This window comes from Carassius gibelio, chromosome A25 (assembly GCF_023724105.1).
Source record: "Carassius gibelio isolate Cgi1373 ecotype wild population from Czech Republic chromosome A25, carGib1.2-hapl.c, whole genome shotgun sequence".
NCBI classification, from domain to species: Eukaryota; Metazoa; Chordata; class Actinopteri; order Cypriniformes; family Cyprinidae; genus Carassius; species Carassius gibelio.
In genome coordinates this window covers 12,067,865-12,088,039 of record NC_068395.1, presented here as the reverse complement: position 1 = coordinate 12,088,039, position 20,175 = coordinate 12,067,865, and the positions used below count along the sequence as shown (strand labels likewise).

Here is a 20,175-nt window from a genome sequence, read left to right as displayed (position 1 = left end):
ACATACACATCCTTTCAAATACAACAAACCTGACACTACAACAAAAATGACACTGGATATCTGAAGTTACCAACTTTTAATTGCTTGACAATCTCTCCCATTGTCAGTTTGTAAAATCCCTTGTTGATAACAGGATTCATTTGCCTTAGTCGGAAAGCAGAAAGATCTTTTCAAAGGCTCATGCTATTGGGATGGGGGCTAAGGTTAAGGGTTATGACAACATTCTAACCATGAGTTCGCATAAAAATCTTCTAATACTGTATACCTGAAATGTTCGCCTATCGTTTGCTCTCCATGTTTTAAAAATACTTGAGTTTAGCACTTTTTTTTTTGTCCTCGCATAGAATTTGAATACAAACATCAGCATCAGTAATGTAAGAAAGGCAAAGGTAAGAAATTTGGCTGAATCACACAGCTTGACACATTTGAACATGGATCAAATGTAACCCTGCAGCATTGGGGGAGAAGGACTGTACATTGTGTGTCAGTTACATTTCGTACAAATAAACAAATTCGACAAATAAAAACTCCCTCCCTTGCCACCCTGAAAGAGAACACGTGACAAGTCTTCCAGCCGCACTCAGATATTGGTCTACCGTCTAAAAGAGTGCGTCTTTGCTGGTTTCATACACCACTCGCCCAACAGACACACTGAAATTCCTGAAGGATCTTCCAATGATGGCTCCCAATGTACCTCTACCTGACTTCTTGGAAGGTTGTGCAATTTTGGCAGGAGTGACACAGTTCAAGTGCTCTTGCAGAGACAGAGAAAGAGAAAAATGTGCATCTGTACGGAGGAACGTTGCATGAGGTGAGTAGCAGAGAGCGTTGTCCTCATGTCACTTCATGTGCCCCATTTTGAGAACATGAAACCTGGGAGTGGGTATCATAGTGCTGTGCTGACACACAGAGAAAGACAGATTGGCTGTGTCCGAAACAACGTAATAACGGCCCAATCACTGGAGTTTTTGAATGAAGGTAAACCGTAAGGCAGGGTTCCTCAGATCTGACCCTGGAGTGCTACTGCCTTGAAAAGTTCAGCTCAGACCTTGATCAAACTTAACTCCCAGTAATTTTCGAGTCATTCTGGAGACCTTATTTAGCCTGTCTTTGATTAGATTTGGAGTTAAACTTTGGAGGGCAGTGGGCCTCCATGGCTGGATTCGAGGAACCGTGCCCTAAAGTTTTAGACGGGCTTTCAAAACCCTTTAACTTCAGACGTGTTGATTCCCATCTGTATCTCTGTAGATAATTACTGTTTTCAACTGCCAATCAGACACTTTTTAAGTAACCACTGGACCACATACACAGGGTTGTGGGATATCATAGACGGGGAATGATATGTCCAATGTTTTAGTGGGATTTGGAGGCATTTCAGTAGTAGGGGGTGCACCGGATAGTGAACTAGTTATGTTGTAGTCGACACGTTGGATGCACACCAACAGTACACATTTTGGATGTCTTAATCTAACTGATCTATTTCAGGAGTTGCTGTCTCTGTTAATAAGCGGAGTAGTTCAATCAGGTGTGCTCGGTTAGGAAGAGTTCAAAAATGTCTACTGTACTTACAGGAACAGGGTTGAGGGAACACTGGGGTGGTCCAATCCAGCTCATGGAGAGGCACCTTCCTGCAGAGTCTGTCAGAAACTTAAAGCTGGAATACAACTGTTATCTTTGCCTAGATTTTTGTGCTCCAATATAGAGTTGGGGGGAGTGGATGTTAGTGCCAACAGTCAGAACCAGTCTCTAGATCTTGGAGGCTGGTTGAGTGTGGCTGGAATTTCACAGAAAATATTTTTGTCTTTATTGGCAAACTTTTTTTTTTTAGCTTTAGAACATGATTGCATCCAGTTGGAAGATATCAGACTTGTTTAATAGTTTGAGCCGAATTTTCATTTGGCATGCGTATTTTGTCAACAAAGCATGTTTCTATGAAAGTCTGGTAGTGTGATCCTCAGTTGTTAAGAGTATTTTTTTCTCTCGAACCATTCCAGCATTGTGATTTTGCACCATTTTTAACAAGAGAATCAACACAAATCTGGGAAGTTTTGCCTTCACATTGGATTTAGCTCCAACCCTTATCAGACACGCTTTAATCAACCACCGAAGGTGTTCTGGATTACTTGAAAACTACAAGAAGGTCTGTTGGAGCAGATTTGGACCAGGAAGTTGGCTCTCCAGAACAAGTCACACTTTTTCAGTAGAGAACGTTCCACACACATTAGACTCAGATATGCCCTGATGCCTTCCTACCTCCGGATACTGCAAGCAATGTCAACAGTTTTTATATTTCGGACACAGCCAGTAAGTAAGCGATATAGAAAGAGAGGCCAAGAGAGAGGCTGCTTCAGCTGGTGTTGGTGGTCACCGTCCCAAACGTCATGCTCTATGTGTCCGTTATATGGCTGAGTGGAGCATCTGCTGGCTCCATAAGCCTGTACTTCTCCTCCAGAGATGGCTCAGTCCCCTGCAGGTGGATAAGTGGCTTGGTCTGGAATACCCCCAGACGTTCCTGGTTTCTCTTGTTGTAAATGTTCACCCTGTGTTGCAGTTCCGGGCTGGCCTTTACCGACCCTGCCGGACTGGGCAATTTAAGGTTGACCGGGTCCACCCTGCCTTTTTGCGCAAGGCAGGAGTCCTCAGACAGGGAAGAGAGTAGTTCTTTGACCACTGCGCTGGGGTCATGGACACCCGGTTGTGTGCCCAGGGTCAGAGGGCTGCAGTATGGAGGAGGGCAGCATCGTTGGCCGCTGTAGTCGGAGGTGGACGCCTCCCGTACGGTAGAGCTGCAGTCAGTCGTGGAGCCCAGCGTGTGGCTGCTGACGCTGTGCTTCCGGGCTGTGAAGCTGCAGCTGGACCGGGACATGGTCGTGCTGGATGCTTCACTTACAGAGCTGCCCGTGCGCTCCTGGCCACTGCCCGGGCCGTCAGCACTGACGAGGGAAGGCGGCAACTGGTTGGGGTTGGTGGGAAGGTGGACATCGATGGCTGCTGTGGTTATGATACATGCACCAGGGTTGGGTACCCCAATGTCTGTGTATAACAGATGGTGTAACTTAGTGAATGAGGGCCATCCTAAATATTTAAGCATCAATGACAGTGGTCAACTGATACATTAGCCAGACCTTCTAGCATTCAAGTGATTAGTGTAATCGACTGAACAATGTGTAATCTTCAGACCGGTTTTGTTGATTGTCAAGGGAATTTCAAGCAGGGTTATTATGGATAACTAAAACCAAAACTAAATTTGAAGCCAAAAATAAACTTAAAATAAAAATAAACCAAATATATATATATATATATATATATATATATATATATATATATATATATATATATATATATATATATATATATATATAAAACATTTTCTATTTCAGCTAGTTATTATATTATTATACAGCTATTTAGTGTAACTTGACAACTAAAAGTGAAATAAAAATGAATAAAAACTAGACCTATAAAATAATGACTAACACAACAAATTTCTTAAAACTAAATTGAAAACGGAAAAAATTCAAATAAAAACGGATTCAAAATATTCATACAAATGAATGATAACGGTATCTCAATTATACTAAACACTGATTTCAAGTAAATATTGAACAAATATTTAATTTATTCTATATCTCATTTGCCAATGTTTTTTAAAATAACATATTTGCATACTCCAAAATATTAAATTATATATGTGACCCTGGAGCACAAAATCATTCTCAACACGCCGGGGTATATTTTTTAGCAATAACCAAAAAAAAACATTGTATGGGGCAAAATTATAGATTTTTCTTTTATGCCAAAAATCATTAGGATATTAAGTAAAGATCATGTTCCATGAAGATATTTTATAAATCTCCTACTTTAAATATATCAAAACTTAATTTCTGATTAGTAATATGCATTGCTAAGAATTAATTTGGACAACTTTAAAGGCGATTTTCTCAGTATTTCAATTTTTTTGCACCCTCAGATTCCAGATTTTCAAATAGTTGTATCTCAGACAAATATCGTCCGATCCTAATAAATATATGATATATAAATCTCCATTTGGAAAAATTGACACTTAAGACTGGTTTTTTGGTCCAGGGTCACATATGCTGTATCTTTCAACAATTTATGACCCATGATCCACCTTGGCATCTTAAAATTGTCATCTGCCGAAAAACTAGTATCAGTAAACCAATAATTTGGATGCATATGCATAGATTAATCTTAACATATATGTATATATATCAACACAAAAAATAATTACTTACCGCTACTTGGCTCACTGTAATACTGACTGATGTAGTTATTCATATCATCCTGAACGACACTCTCTGGAAAAAAACATAAAAACAAAAACAAATGTCAGTCACACATTTAGTGACCCCAAACCAAAAAACCAAGAAACAACTTTTTTTTTTCTTTAAACAAAAAAACTAAATAGAATCCAGATGCTTAGAAATCTAAGATTTGAAAGCTTTTCTGATCACTGCTTTATACTGGGGAGACGTTTAAGAGTCACTATAGTGAAGCGTGCTACAGTGTAAGCAATGCATTAACGTTCTGGTTCTGGCCATCCTTCTCCTGAGCCAAAAAGAGGCTGTCTGACTCTCGTGGCTGTGACTGTAGATGCAGCGGAGGTCATCGGCTGGGTACAAGGTCTTACGATCTGTCTGGCAGAGCGAGGACTCGACTGCACTCTAAGTGCCATCCACACATCTCCGGAGACCAGACCCCACTCACTGCACCTTTTTAAATTCATTTCACTCTTTTAAATATTCATCAATGGAGGCTCGGGGGGAGATGGGCAGCCGACTAAAACACCAGGAAGACAATCAGAGCCAAATATAAATAACACATGAGGAGGAAGACGACCACACACACATTTTCAAAGAAAGAGTCAACGTGAAACCCTTATTTATTTTTTTATTAATACATAGTACTTTCTAGATTTTGTAAGCATTGCTTTTGGTAGAATACCGTAGTTGGTATTGCTTGGGGTCATGTAATGTGCCCCACAAAGATCATCTAGAATAACTAAAATACATGTGCGAGCTCTGAAGTCTTTCCTCATGTCCTGCACCGGGAATAAATCATTATCTGTGCCTTGTTTTCTGGCAGAAAGCCGAACATCCTTAAAACACAAGATCAATTTAACTGGGAAGCATAATGTTTTCATAGAAAATGTCTTCAGTTAAGTTTATTTTTCTAACCTCATTGGCAGTTTGTTACAACAAAATGTTACATTTATTTTTTTTTTTTAAACGAATTCGCGTTCATCTTTGCTCTGCCGGCTTTGTGTTTCACGCTGTCCAAAATAAAACACTATTTATTTTGGGTGTCTCCGAGGAATCCGGTTTCTGACACTAAGCAGACTTTGAGAGCGATGATTCAGCACGATCATGTCCCGCAGTAAATTCTCCCCCGAACCAGAGCGGAGATAAAAGAGCCCTCGCTCGGGCTGAACTCTGACAGGTAGTGCCCTCAACTTCAAAAAGCAACTCTTTCGAAAATGAGATCACTCAGCAGCTCTTATTTTTTCTGCATCTTTGTCTTCGGTGCTTAAATGCATCTAACTCCCGTGTTATACGTGTCTTTGAGGTGTCAAATATAAAATATGGCCACTAAGACACAAGCCCTCGGGCGAGCGTCGCTCTGTCTCCTCTGCTCCGCTCTTCAGTCTCCAGGGGTCGGCCTGCGCTCTGACAGCGTTTCTGTCCATGTGTCATTTAGAGGAAAAAGCCACAGGCTGGCTCCGGGTGTCCACATTTCCCACAATCCTCTAGGGGATGAAGTGTGGCTTGTATGAGGACCGTTGTGGGGTTTTTCAGGTTAAAGGAACAGATGTTTGTGCCATAGTTGAATACTCTTTCAGGAGGAACAAGAGCAGAACAGCTGTACCCCTGTCAAACAGATCCCAATGTGACCTGACGTGAGGGGAACATTCTAGCGCTCTGTTATAATGGGATATCATACGATCTGTCACAGTAAACACTGAAGGGATGTTGTGTCTGGGTTGATTTAAGGCTCGGAGGAGAAGCAGCACCTCTGAATCACTAAACTGGAGCGCCTTGATGTTCTCATTCATATCCTGTTACACACAAGAAGCGTCCAAAATTCTTGATAGGCCACTGGTGGGTAAACGAAATGGAGAAAAATGACCAATTATAATTTTTTTTATTACTGGCCCGGAAACTGTATGAATACGTACACCTGGTGGTTTGTAAGATACAGTCAACACAATGGATCTGGGCTGGTTGTTAACTGTAGGACAGGTCTGGGTACCTGGAGGAGGTCTGGGCTCTCTGGGGTTGTCAGATCCAGGGGGTCCCAGGCCGTCTATTTCCTGGAAGCTGCTGCTCTGTTTGCCCCACACATGGTGGATCTGCATAGCGGCCTCACGCTCAGCGGCCAGATCCAAATCCTGCTGCGCCAGGTGAGCCCTCAGCTGCCGGATCTCAAACTGCCCGAGACAAGAAGACCCACACACACTGATGTACTGACTGCACTGATAGTGCCCTCCCTTTTGTCAGCTTTCAAATTTGTCAATAGCTTTGCCCATGCATTACACATTTTTACAGTATTTTCCGGACTATAAGTCACACTTTTATTCATAGTTTGGCTGGTCCTGCGACTTATAGTCAAGTGCGACTTATTTATCAAAATTACTTTGACATGAACCAAGAGCCAAGGGAAAACATTACCGTCTCCAGCCGCCAGAGGGCGCTCTATACTGCTCAGTGCTCCTGTAGTCTACACTGAAGACATAGAGCGCCCTCTCGCGGCTGGAGACGGTAATGTTTTCTCTTGGTTCTAAATAAATGCGACTTATAGTCCAGTGTGACTTATGTTTTTTTCCTCACCATGACTTATTTTTGGACTGATGCGACTTATACTCAGGTCGACTTATAGTTCGCAAAATACGGTAATTAAAATAATACTAATTATAATAATAATCGAAATAAATAAACAGTACATTTTTGAATGTCAATATTTTAAAATAATATTTATGTGTAATTTAATTTGTTGTCATTATGAGCTCTTACATAGAATGTTTTGTCAAGAAACCCTACTAAACCAAAAGTCTTTCAATGAAAACAAGGAGATCTAACCTTTTATTCAAAGGCAATCTTTGATCTATTATTAGTGCAGAATCTTTTATTTATTTTGTTTCTAATCTTTTATTTTTATTATTTTTTGTTTAAATTATATTAAGAACTCCAGATTATTTTTTAATTAATTGAATTATAAAAAAAATAAAAAAATAAATAAATAATAAAAAAAAAAATCTAAAACATACTTATTTGTTATAACTTATAGCTCTTAAATTATAACATAATTCTAGCTGTTATTCTAATTTTGACTAAAGTTATTGCCATTTAGGTCATCAAACAATTATTACTGGCAGTATTACAAATAATTATCTATAATTAATATCATAAACACACTGAAATAGATCTCCTTGCTATGTTGCAACTCCAATAATATGCTTTATTTGTTGAATCAATGTCCACACACTGGACATAATCAATGAGCTCGACTGTTCTCAGGGTCTCAGATCAGTTCCCATCAGGCATTTCAAGACATTTCTATCAGTCTTATCGGGGAAGAACAACAGAAACACATCTAGGGTGAATTGTGTATTTCAGTGGCGTGCATTGATCCCTGTCTGTGTTATCTGTCTGGAGGGCCGAGACGGGCTGGACGGGTCACGTGACTGTTTTATGTAATACGCTGGGCTGGATTGCAGCTTGAAACGTGAGCTTGCATCATCCGCAGAGACCCGATCAGAAATGAAGCATGAGCTTGGTGCGGTTCAAATTATTGGGGATATTCAGGATGCACTGTGCTGCTGAGACACAATTACATACATAAGAGTCTGTGGACATCAGTAGAATTTAATTCTGGAGCCAAATAAACAGAAGAGTTTTAAATTATTATTTTTTCAGGTGACTCTAATATGGCTAAATAAACTGATACAATCTGATCAATAAAAAAACGAAGAATGATTACAGGCGCTGTGTTACTGAGCAAATGAATTAAAGTGAAATCTGATTGTGTGTCAGAGTGCTGCCCTCTGCTGGACAAAACACAGTGCGACATGATTATGCAATTATAAAAAATATTTGGAAAGGGGAGAAAATGATAAAGAAGTTAAAACAATTATTCACTCAAAAACTGCAAATTTACCCTCAGGGCATCCAAATGTAGATGAGATTGTTTTTTAATCGGAACAGATTTAGAGAAATCTATCATTCCCTCACTTGCTCCCCAATGGATCCTCTGCAGTGAATGGGTGCCGTCAGACTGAGAGTCCACTTTACAACGTCATTCAAAGTGAAAAGTTGCATGTTTGTAAGAAACAAATTCCACTGTTTTCATAAAAAAAAAAAAATTAATCCAAACCACAGCAAACCAGTCAAAATATGACTCCGTTATCCATTTAATATTATAAATTCAATTTGAAAGGAAGAATTTAGATGTAACCAGTCACTAGAAATGTTTGAGTATTTTTTACGGTGTAATAATGCTTCCTCCAGTTAAAACATCCAAATCCTGCTGTCCTCTCACATTCAAATCCACCAACATCTTTTCACTTTCTAAACGACGCTTGATCTGGGCATATTTCTCTCCCGAACTTTTTCACTGAAGAATGCAATATTATGGACAGAGGACACATTTATCAAAAATATCTTTATGAAGAATTTATTAGTTGCAAACATGCAGCTGTTCGCTTAGCAAGACATGAACTGATGGACTGGAGTGGTGTGGATTACTGTGATGTTTTTATCAGCTGTTTGACTCTCATTCTGACGGCACCCATTCACTGCAGAGCATCCACTGGTGAACAAGTGATGCAATGCTACATTTCTCTTAATGTCATGAAGAAACAAACTCATCTTAATCTCGGATGACCTGAGGGTGAGTACATTTTTATTTTTGGGTGAACTATTCCTTTAACGCAAAGCTTCCACTCTCGAGTATACTTCTATTACAAAGCTTCTGTCAAGGTAAGCGTCACTGGCACAAGACTCTGGTGACTCACGGCCTGTTCCTGACAGATCTGTGTGAGTCTCTCCAGCTGTTCCTCCCTCACAGCTTTGGTCTTCTCATACTGCTGGATCTCCAGCTCCATCTCCACCTTCACCTGGAGCACATACGCTACAGAAGACAAACAAAACAGCCCAGTAAAGTCGATTGATCAAATACACACATCCTGTCTGAGCAGAGATTGGGGATGGTAAGATTGTTTTCTGTTTTTGAAAGAGGTCTCTTGCTAACATCACCTCCATCCACACCCAAGAACAGAGCAAATGTGTGTTTCATATCATATTAATAAAGCCATATCCACATGACCCTCTTATCATCCACTCGCTCTCCATATCAATTAGACTCTTTCACACTGGTACCATCTGCTGACAGAACTCCCAGCATGCTTTGCTGCGTTGCAATGTGTTACTCAGTCACACAACATTCTCCATACGTTTCGGTTTCAGGATTATTATATATTAAATTAAATATTCATTTGTATCTATATTTAAGTGTATTTAAATGATCAGCTTCTTTTACTTCCCGCTTGGCACATCATGGTCCTTCCACAGGGTGGCGTAAAAACTGGACCCTACTCGCCGTGAGACTAGAGCTTGTGAATGTTAATCGGTCAGCATGTCTGTCCATATCAGCTTGTATTAAACACTGTGTAATGTGCAACAACCGCATTTATTTTTGCCGACTCAAATGTAAATCTTCAGGCATATGAACAAACACACACACGAAAAGATGCGCAAATCTCACAACTTGCACATCATAAACCACGAAGGATAAGGAGAAGATAAGATATTTGTGCAAACAAACATGCAGAACGCACCAAAACTCAGAAACAAAGCGATATACATGTACATCGTAATAGAAAATGCAAGGCATGCAAACACTTTATATAGACAAAATAGATAAAAACATGTACATTTAAAATATTATAATTGTACATTTTAATTATAAAAAAATTAGAAAAACTATTAATTGCAATTCACATTTTACTAAACAGATAAAGCTTTAAGTTAAAATAGTTTACTACTGTATCTTTAAAATTGCATGTGTTTTTTTGCTTTTATTTTATATATAATGCTGAAGAAATGCTGATCTGGCAACTCACTACTATATACAGTATTGTTCAAAATAATAGCAGTACAATGTGACTAACCAGAATAATCAAGGTTTTTAGTATATTTTTTATTGCTACATGGCAAACAAGTTACCAGTAGGTTCAGTAGATTGTCAGAAAACAAACAAGACCCAGCATTCATGATATGCACGCTCTTAAGGCTGTGCAATTGGGCAATTAGTTGAAAGGGGGGTGTTCAAAAAAATAGCAGTGTCTACCTTTGACTGTACAAACTCAAAACTATTTTGAACAAACATTTTTTTTTTCTGGGATTTAGCAATCCTATGAATCACTAAACTAATATTTAGTTGTATGACCACAGTTTTTTAAAACTGCTTGACATCTGTGTGGCATGGAGTCAACCAACTTGTGGCACCTCTCAGCTGTTATTCCACTCCATGATTCTTTAACAACATTCCACAATTCATTCACATTTCTTGGTTTTGCTTCAGAAACAGCATTTTTGATATCACCCCACAAGTTCTCAATTGGATTAAGGTCTGGAGATTGGGCTGGCCACTCCATAACATTAATTTTGTTGGTTTGGAACCAAGACTTTGCCCGTTTACTAGTGTGTTTTGGGTCATTGTCTTGTTGAAACAACCATTTCAAGGGCATGTCCTCTTCAGCATAGGGCAACATGACCTCTTCAAGTATTTTAACATATGCAAACTGATCCATGATCCCTGGTATGCGATAAATAGGCCCAACACCATAGTAGGAGAAACATGCCCATATCATGATGCTTGCACCTCCATGCTTCACTGTCTTCACTGTGTACTGTGGCTTGAATTCAGAGTTTGGGGGTCGTCTCACAAACTGCCTGTGGCCCTTGGACCCAAAAAGAACAATTTTACTCTCATCAGTCCACAAAATGTTCCTCCATTTCTCTTTAGGCCAGTTGATGTGTTCTTTGGCAAATTGTAACCTCTTCTGCACATGCCTTTTTTTTAACAGAGGGACTTTGCGGGGGATTCTTGAAAATAGATTAGCTTCACACAGACGTCTTCTAACGGTCACAGTACTTACAGGTAACTCCAGACTGTCTTTGATCATCCTGGAGGTGATCATTGGCTGAGCCTTTGCCATTCTGGTTATTCTTCTATCCATTTTGATGGTTGTCTTCCGTTTTCTTCCACGTCTCTCTGGTTTTGCTCTCCATTTTAAGGCATTGGAGATCATCTTAGCTGAACAGCCTATCATTTTTTGCACCTCTTTATAGGTTTTCCCCTCTCTAATCAACTTTTTAATCAAAGTACGCTGTTCTTCTGAACAATGTCTTGAACGACCCATTTTCCTCAGCTTTCAAATGCATGTTCAACAAGTGTTGGCTTCATCCTTAAATAGGGGCCACCTGATTCACACCTGTTTCTTCACAAAATTGATGACCTCAGTGATTGAATGCCACACTGCTATTTTTTTGAACACACCCCTTTCAACTAATTCAACTAATTGCCCAATTGCACAGCCTTAAGAGCGTGCATATCATGAATGCTGGGTCTTGTTTGTTTTCTGACAATCTACTGAACCTACTGGTAACTTGTTTGCCACGTAGCAATAAAAAAATATACGAAAAACCTTGATTATTCTGGTTAGTCACATTGTACTGCTATTATTTTGAACAATACTGTATATATATATATATATATTAGGGGTGTAACGATACGCGTATTCGTATTGAACCGTTCGGTACGACGCTTTCGGTTCGGTACGCGGTACGCATTATGCATACCGAACGGTTCGTTGGACTAATTAATTATATTTGGAAAAAAAAAATAGAAATATAATGATATGCGTTCAACAAGGTAGCCCAATAACCCAAACGACGTAACAGGCAACGCCCCTGACACTCCCGAAGAAGAAAAAAACACCAACTTATGTTTATGTTATGTTATGACTCAGTCAGGCGCTCGCTCACTCAGTACGCGCTGAAGGCTCGTTGCAAAATGGCCAATGCGTTTAACAGACTAGAAAAAGAAGATGACTCTCAAACATATTGTTTGAGATGCATGATTCCATCTATGAGCTGCTCGATCAGAGTGACATGAGAGCCCCTCCTTAGAACATTATTTGTAAATCCATGTTATGGTAAGTGTGCACGTGAAGTCTTTGCACACTTTCTGAAATCCACACTGTGGTAAGTTTGCACACTACACTAGTGCTCTGCATTCTTTCTAAAATCCTATATAGTGAGGGCTTCGCGCGGTTGCTTCATTGCTTTAAAAAAAAAAAACACCAGCGTGAATACTTGAAACATGTCAACTCATTTACGCCGACATCACCTTATTGTGTCAGTATCTGGGAAAAGACGAAAAAAAGGAGAAACATGCACGCAACAAACTATGCCTGCAGCATTTAGACACCAGTATTATAGCTTACAGGGAATCCAAAGTGCACCCAAACACCAGACCTGTTGGTTATTTTAGGATCTTATATTTCTGGTCTGTTAAATGCATTAGACATTTTGCAATGAGCCTTCAGCGCGTGCTGAGTGAGCGAGCGCCTTAGGGTATCGCTCCTAAAAACGCGTGGAAAACGCTAAGCGCGTCTTTCTCCTCCTTTCCAAAGCGCTCGGGCAGAAGCGCTCATGAGGCGTCTGTCTTTGCTAAGCAACAATGACGTGCTCTCTCCATGAGACGCGGAAATTTCAGCAAAGGATAAATGGATTTGCAGCTCTAAAAATCGCTTGCAGTAGCTCTGCTACTAAATTTATTTCAAAATTGCAATCCATATACAACTATGATCAGCTGTTCCTTCATCTTGGCTGAGTTTTCAACGTTGTTATGGGAAAGGATGAAGCTGATTGGTTAGTTCTTGTCACATGACCCGCTGTGCGCTTGCGGCATTCTGAAAAGTTGAGATGTTTTTACATTTTGCTGTATCTAAAACGTACCGAACCGAACCGAACCGAACCGTGACATCAGTGTATCGTATCGAACCGAACCGTGAATTTTGTGAACCGTTACACCCCTAATATATATATATAGCAATATATAGCAATTGTAACTCATTATTTACTAAATTACCTTTCTATATAGCTTTCTTTTTATTTCAATGACCAAAAACTATTTTTAGTAGATTTAACAATAACAGCCCTGCTTGTATTTATCATGACTGGTGTGTTGCTGTGTGTAAAGCAGCTCACCGTCAATGATTCTCTTGACTCTCCAGATGCGGAGGGTGATGATGAGGCTGATGGCGTCCCAGGGGCTGCTGGGGCCGTTGGCCACCGTTGAGGCCACCATTGGGGCCAGAGAGAGTACAATCACAGCACCGTCAAATACCTGAATAACACGACATCAACAACTAAACACCATCATATGCCTTTCATCCAGTAACATGTAGAAGTGTATATTACTTTGAGCTGTTGTATACCAGGTAATGATCAACTGTAGATACTTCATAACATGCCATACTAACTATACATTTAATACATATGAAAGAAATTTAAAATGTATGTATTATTTTACAAATTATGGAAGCCGGTTTCCTCCAAAATAAAAGAAAAAAAAACAGCCATTTTTTCCATTCCATAAGAGTGTGTGTGTGCACCTTCAAATAATCAGTAAATGCTTTTTAAGAATATTCATATCAGGCAGCAATATGTATTATGCAAATGAATGGGCAGGGTCAATAAAAATGAACAGCCAATCAGAGTGCAGTCAGACATGGATCCTCTCCTGCTCAGGCAACGATGTGACATTGAGAGTGTGTCACTGCGCCAGAGACACTCATCCTTCACGAAGTTACAAGGGTTCGTCTCTTCCCTGTACTGATGGGACCCCGGGGAGCTCTCACCTCAACTTTGTTCTCTATATAATCCCAAATCCCGAGCACCACAATCCTGAACACAGTCTGGGAGAGGAAGAGAGAGACAGGGAAGAGAGAGCATATAAGTGAAAAAAATCCCATAGAAAAAAAGAAACAGAAAAGAAGCAGAATAATGAAAATCACTGATCAGATTTGGCATCGCATTCTAGGAAATCATCCACAAGAAAACAACAGAGTGTGTTTAATGAAAGGCAAGAGAGAAGCCTTGGGCAAAAAAAGAAACCCCAGTCAAACATTACTCTTCCAGCGCCCCATGAACAGCGAACGTAAATAATGAGCTTGCAGGGAAATGTGTATGTAGGGTAATTCAGAAGTGATATCGAGATGTGGCAGCAACAGAATTCACCTCCATCTGGTGGAGAAATAACCTCTACGAAACCCATTTCCAGGGCGAATCATTTCTTCTTTCATCTCGTCTCAGAACGCAGCTCATAAGTTATCAGTGACCTGCAATATGTATTCATAAACTCGCAAGCGGGGCGAGATCTCATCGAAACACTCGGAGGGTACGCTGTTTTAGTGACTGCTGACTCAGGTGGCACACGCTAGTCTTTTTATCGCTTTCTATCCCTACTTCACTCTCTTTTCCTCTCTAAAACATGTGACGCTGAAACTTTCAGGCCTTCCCGTCTCTTGAGCCTTTATCGATGAGCAAAATGCAAGTAGAAGGAAATAAATGCAAGTCCGCGTCAAAAGAGCCAGCGACATGCAACTGGATCTGAAGAAATGGCAATCAACAGAAGTCAGCATGTGTCAGGACACACACACACACACACTTTTACATCATGATGGTCCCAGACTCAGCATGTCAGTCGTTTTAGTGGCCTGTGACCTTTAAAGGGGTCATATGATGCGATTTCAATTTTTCCTTTCTCTTTGAAGTGTTACAAGCTCTTGGTGAATAAAGACGATCTGTAAAGTTGCAAAGACTTAAGTCTTAAATCCAAAGAGATATTCTTTATCAAAGTTAAGGCTCTCCATGCCCTCCTAAATCAGCTCATTCTAGCACACTCCCACATGTCTACATCACGATGTGGGAAGATTGGCATAATGGCGCTTAAATGTTCACGCAAAGAAAGAAGGCCTTTTATTCTTGCTGTTACCACTTCTGACTCAAGTACGTTATTTATATTTAAGTAATTTGCCAATAATGATTCAAACGTGAGTTTTGAGCAGTGTAGAGTAGCGCTTGTTGTTTCTCAGATCATAAATGCAGAGATGAGTTTGTTTACGCGGCGCAATACGCAACACAATGCATAAAAAGACAGTAAAAGTCATTATAATCACTAATTATGTCTCCACTGGATGCAACAAATGCCTCGTTTGTAATGGGTTTTGTTCCGATTGCAAACATATCGGTTTATTTAATCGGATCTTCTTAGTGAACCGGTCAAACCAGTTCACCAAATCAAACTGAATCATTTGAAACAGTTCGCATCTCCAGTACGCACAAATTACTAATGAATAATTAAGTTATTCGGTTTATAAATGTGCCTGACACTCCCTCTTATGGGAAATAAACATATAATAATAATAATAATAATAATAATTCTTTACATTTATATAGCGCTTTTCTAGACACTCAAAGCGCTTTACATAGACAGGGGGTATCTCCTCATCCACCACCAGTGTGCAGCATCCACCTGGATGATGCGACGGCAGCCATAGTGCGCCAGAACGCCCACCACACACCAGCTTACTGATGGAGAGGAGACAGAGTGATGAAGCCAATCAGCGGATATGGGGACTGTTAGGAGGCCATGATGGTCAGAGGCCAATGGGCGAATTGAGCCAGGATGCCGAGGTCACACCTCTACTCTTTCCGAAAGACATCCTGGGATTTTTAATGACCACAGAGAGTCAGGACCTCGGTTTAACGTCTCATTCGAAGGACGGTGCTTGTTGACAGTATAGTGTCCCCATCACTACACTGGGGCGCTAGGACCCACACAGACCACAGGGTGAGCACCCCCTGCTGGCCTCACTAGCACCTCTTCCAGCAGCAACCTAGTTTTTCTCAGGAGGTCTCCCATCCAAGTATTGACCAGGCTCAGCCCTGCTTAGCTTCAGTGGGCAACCGGTCTTGGGCTCCAGGGTGATATGGCTGCCGGCAACATATATACAGTATTGTTCAAAATAATAGCAGTACAATGTGACTAACCAGAATAATCAAGGTTTTTCGTATATTTTTTTATTGCTACGTGGCAAACAAGTTACCAGTAGGTTCAGTAGATTGTCAGAAAACAAATGAGACCCAGCATTCATGATATGCACGCTCTTAAGGCTGTGCAATTGGGCAATTAGTTGAATTAGTTGAAAGGGGTGTGTTCAAAAAAATAGCAGTGTGGCATTCAATCACTGAGGTCATCAATTTTGTGAAGAAACAGGTGTGAATCAGGTGGCCCCTATTTAAGGATGAAGCCAACACTTGTTGAACATGCATTTGAAAGCTGAGGAAAATGGGTCGTTCAAGACATTGTTCAGAAGAACAGCGTACTTTGATTAAAAAGTTGATTAGAGAGGGGAAAACCTATAAAGAGGTGCAAAAAATGATAGGCTGTTCAGCTAAAATGATCTCCAATGCCTTAAAATGGAGAGCAAAACCAGAGAGACGTGGAAGAAAACGGAAGACAACCATCAAAATGGATAGAAGAATAACCAGAATGGCAAAGGCTCAGCCAATGATCACCTCCAGGATGATCAAAGACAGTCTGGAGTTACCTGTAAGTACTGTGACAGTTAGAAGACGTCTGTGTGAAGCTAATCTATTTTCAAGAATCCCCCGCAAAGTCCCTCTGTTAAAAAAAAGGCATGTGCAGAATAGGTTACAATTTGCCAAAGAACACATCAACTGGCCTAAAGAGAAATGGAGGAACATTTTGTGGACTGATGAGAGTAAAATTGTTCTTTTTGGGTCCAAGGGCCACAGGCAGTTTGTGAGACGACCCCCAAACTCTGAATTCAAGCCACAGTACACAGTGAAGACAGTGAAGCATGGAGGTGCAAGCATCATGATATGGGCATGTTTCTCCTACTATGGTGTTGGGCCTATTTATCGCATACCAGGGATCATGGATCAGTTTGCATATGTTAAAATACTTGAAGAGGTCATGTTGCCCTATGCTGAAGAGGACATGCCCTTGAAATGGTTGTTTCAACAAGACAATGACCCAAAACACACTAGTAAACGGGCAAAGTCTTGGTTCCAAACCAACAAAATTAATGTTATGGAGTGGCCAGCCCAATCTCCAGACCTTAATCCAATTGAGAACTTGTGGGGTGATATCAAAAATGCTGTTTCTGAAGCAAAACCAAGAAATGTGAATGAATTGTGGAATGTTGTTAAAGAATCATGGAGTGGAATAACAGCTGAGAGGTGCCACAAGTTGGTTGACTCCATGCCACACAGATGTCAAGCAGTTTTAAAAAACTGTGGTCATACAACTAAATATTAGTTTAGTGATTCACAGGATTGCTAAATCCCAGAAAAAAAAAATGTTTGTACAAAATAGTTTTGAGTTTGTACAGTCAAAGGTAGACACTGCTATTTTTTTGAACACACCCCTTTCAACTAATTGCCCAATTGCACAGCCTTAAGAGCGTGCATATCATGAATGCTGGGTCTTGTTTGTTTTCTGACAATCTACTGAACCTACTGGTAACTTGTTTGCCATGTAGCAATAAAAAATATACTAAAAACCTTGATTATTCTGTTTAGTCACATTGTACTGCTATTATTTTGAACAATACTGTATATTCAGTTACTCCTAACAGTAAAAGAGAACCGATGATGGGATGTGGACGAGCAGAGCCGCTGGACTGAGTCTCGTGCTGCTGGGACACTCAGCATCACAGTATGGTGAGGGGTGTAAGATTTCCGTCACACGCTTGAGGCATTCAGCCAATCACAACGCACTGGATAGCTGGCCAATCAGAGCACACCTTCTTTTTTAGAGCGATGAGCTTTGTAAAAATCTACACGTTTCAGAAGGTGGGGCATAGCGGAGAAACAATAATATACATTATATGGAAAATAATGTGTCTTATGAACCTTAAACTGCATAAACATTACATTATCCCAAATACACAAATAATGTTCTTTTTAGCAACGTCATATGACCCCTTTAAATGTGCACTTTTAATGCTGACACGTTCCTTGTATAGCTTTAGGTTTCATTTGAATATTAACAATCTCCTCAGATGTATGGAGAAAAATTCCTTGACATGTTTTACATCAAAATAATGTGTGTAGTATAGTTAAGATTTTTCGTTTTGGAAGAATCTGATGGGAGACATTATTACAAGACATTATAAAGGTGTTTTTTCCAGAATAAAGGCAGGATAGTTCAGTGTGATCCCACACAGATGTACACTCACCTCAGTGAAGAACACGGACAGGATGACCAGACTGATCCAGTGGATGATACAGGCGAACTGGAATGCATTATTAACTGTGGACACAATCCAAAGAGATGTTGCTCTCACTGAATGTAGAAACATCTGTGTAATGCAGTCAAATGTAATGAGCTACACATTCTCAAAATACACACAACCTAGAAGTTTGGGGTCAAGATGGTTTTGCCTGAAGTAAAGGCTTTCAGACTTTTACAGAAGATTTCTATTTCAAATCAATGCTGTTCTTTTGAACTTTCCACAAATTCTCTACGTTTACACAAGAACTGCATAAAAACCTCTGACATGTAAAAAAATAAATCTCATTATGGCAGCCGCCTTAACTAAAAGCATTAGGAATGTGTGATATGATATTCCACCCATCTGCGTCCTGCATCTGTCTATTTATCCGCTCTATCTACTGCATTCAGTTATCACCCTCTCTCTCCCTCGCTCTCTCCACACGCTGCCAATCTCTCCGCCCATATGTCTTAGTTTGCACTGTTCACTGATCTGTCCATCAGTCCATTCATCTCCCTCAATCCCTCCTTCCATTAATCTGGCCGGCCGGTCGCTGTCCTGCACTCCTTCACTCCTGCCATCCATCTCTCCCCCTCCATCTGTCTATCAGGACTGTGTAAAGGCCGGAGAAGACAGAGAGATACAGGCTGACTAATGCTTCTGTCATCTCTCACATTTCTCTCTTTAGTGTGCACTCATCTGCACACTGGGAAGTGATATTCCACCATAGTATGAACAGGGATCTCTGGTCAGATTTACAACAGGCTCTTATGAGAAGGCAAATAGCAGCAAAGCAAATGTCACTCACAATGTGTTTATTGAAAATAGATTACAATTAGAGATAAGATCAACAAGTGCAGACGTAATCTAATCTGAATCCCCAAAATGGACTCTTATGAATCTTTAATTTTTAGGGAATCTAAAGTTGGGTTCTAGGTTAATTTCAGAAGCACCTGAATAAAAGATTTATGTATTTATAAATTTTTGTATATCCTGAAATCAAATGATTTTCTGATTTAAATCTGATTCCAAAACGAGTTGTTTTATTATAGTGAATCAAAAACATACAGCGTAACCAGTGTAGTCCAAATCTGAGTCCTCTATACAGTAAGTGGAACTGTCTGATATGTCAGAGCATGTGTGCTTACAACTAGATTGTAAATCCTCATTGTGAGCCCAGATCAGCTACTGAAAGGATCCTGAACCCCGTCTGATACTCACATTGCAGGAGTTTAGTATCAATAAGCAGCTCCACGGTCAGTAGGAGCACCACCAGGATGACACAGGCCACCAGGAAACAGTTGAAGCCGGCACTCAGCAAACACACCTGCCACAGCGCTGCTCTCCTCCCGCAGCACGGCTTCAGCCAGTTAGACCTGCGGATTAAACAGAGCGACAAATAGAAAGAGAAACATTTCTGAACTACTAAACCACAAACACAAGAAAACGCCATTCACACATACTGTATGACCTAACAACACAGAAGTCTTACTTCTATTTCTTCTTGTACATACAGTTTTTTGCTTTTACTGTACATACACGTTTACTTGTAAGAGTTAAAATAAACTTATGTACGAAGGCAAACTTGAAAATAAAGGTAAATATAGAGACATACAAGTTTGCTTTGATTTGTAGATGCTGATTTACAAGTAAAAAGTAACTTGACAAACTTACAAAAGTAAACTTATGTACAAATTGAAGCAAACTTGTATATAAAAGAAAACTTGAATGTACTGTACATACAAATTTGCTTCTGTTTGTTCATAAAAGTTTACATTCAAGCT

The 20,175-nt window shown here is 40.0% G+C and overlaps 1 protein-coding gene across 4 annotated transcripts in view; it reads right to left on the bottom strand.

Moving 5' to 3' along the window:
* Positions 1-61: 61 nt before the first annotated feature.
* LOC127947334 (transmembrane protein 266-like) overlaps positions 62-20,175 on the bottom strand; it is a 64,618-nt gene continuing 44,504 nt past the window's right edge. For all 4 annotated transcript variants that reach the window (XM_052544398.1, XM_052544401.1, XM_052544400.1 and 1 more), the window contains 8 exons: positions 19,613-19,767; positions 18,356-18,429; positions 13,946-14,002; positions 13,293-13,431; positions 9,032-9,147; positions 6,271-6,448; positions 4,257-4,319; positions 62-3,033 (listed from right to left, as the gene is read on the bottom strand). In XM_052544398.1, coding sequence (XP_052400358.1) covers positions 2,387-3,033; positions 4,257-4,319; positions 6,271-6,448; positions 9,032-9,147; positions 13,293-13,431; positions 13,946-14,002; positions 18,356-18,429; positions 19,613-19,767 — 1,429 coding nt within the window. In that variant the 3' untranslated portion in view covers positions 62-2,386. The remainder of the gene's footprint in view (positions 3,034-4,256; positions 4,320-6,270; positions 6,449-9,031; positions 9,148-13,292; positions 13,432-13,945; positions 14,003-18,355; positions 18,430-19,612; positions 19,768-20,175) is intronic.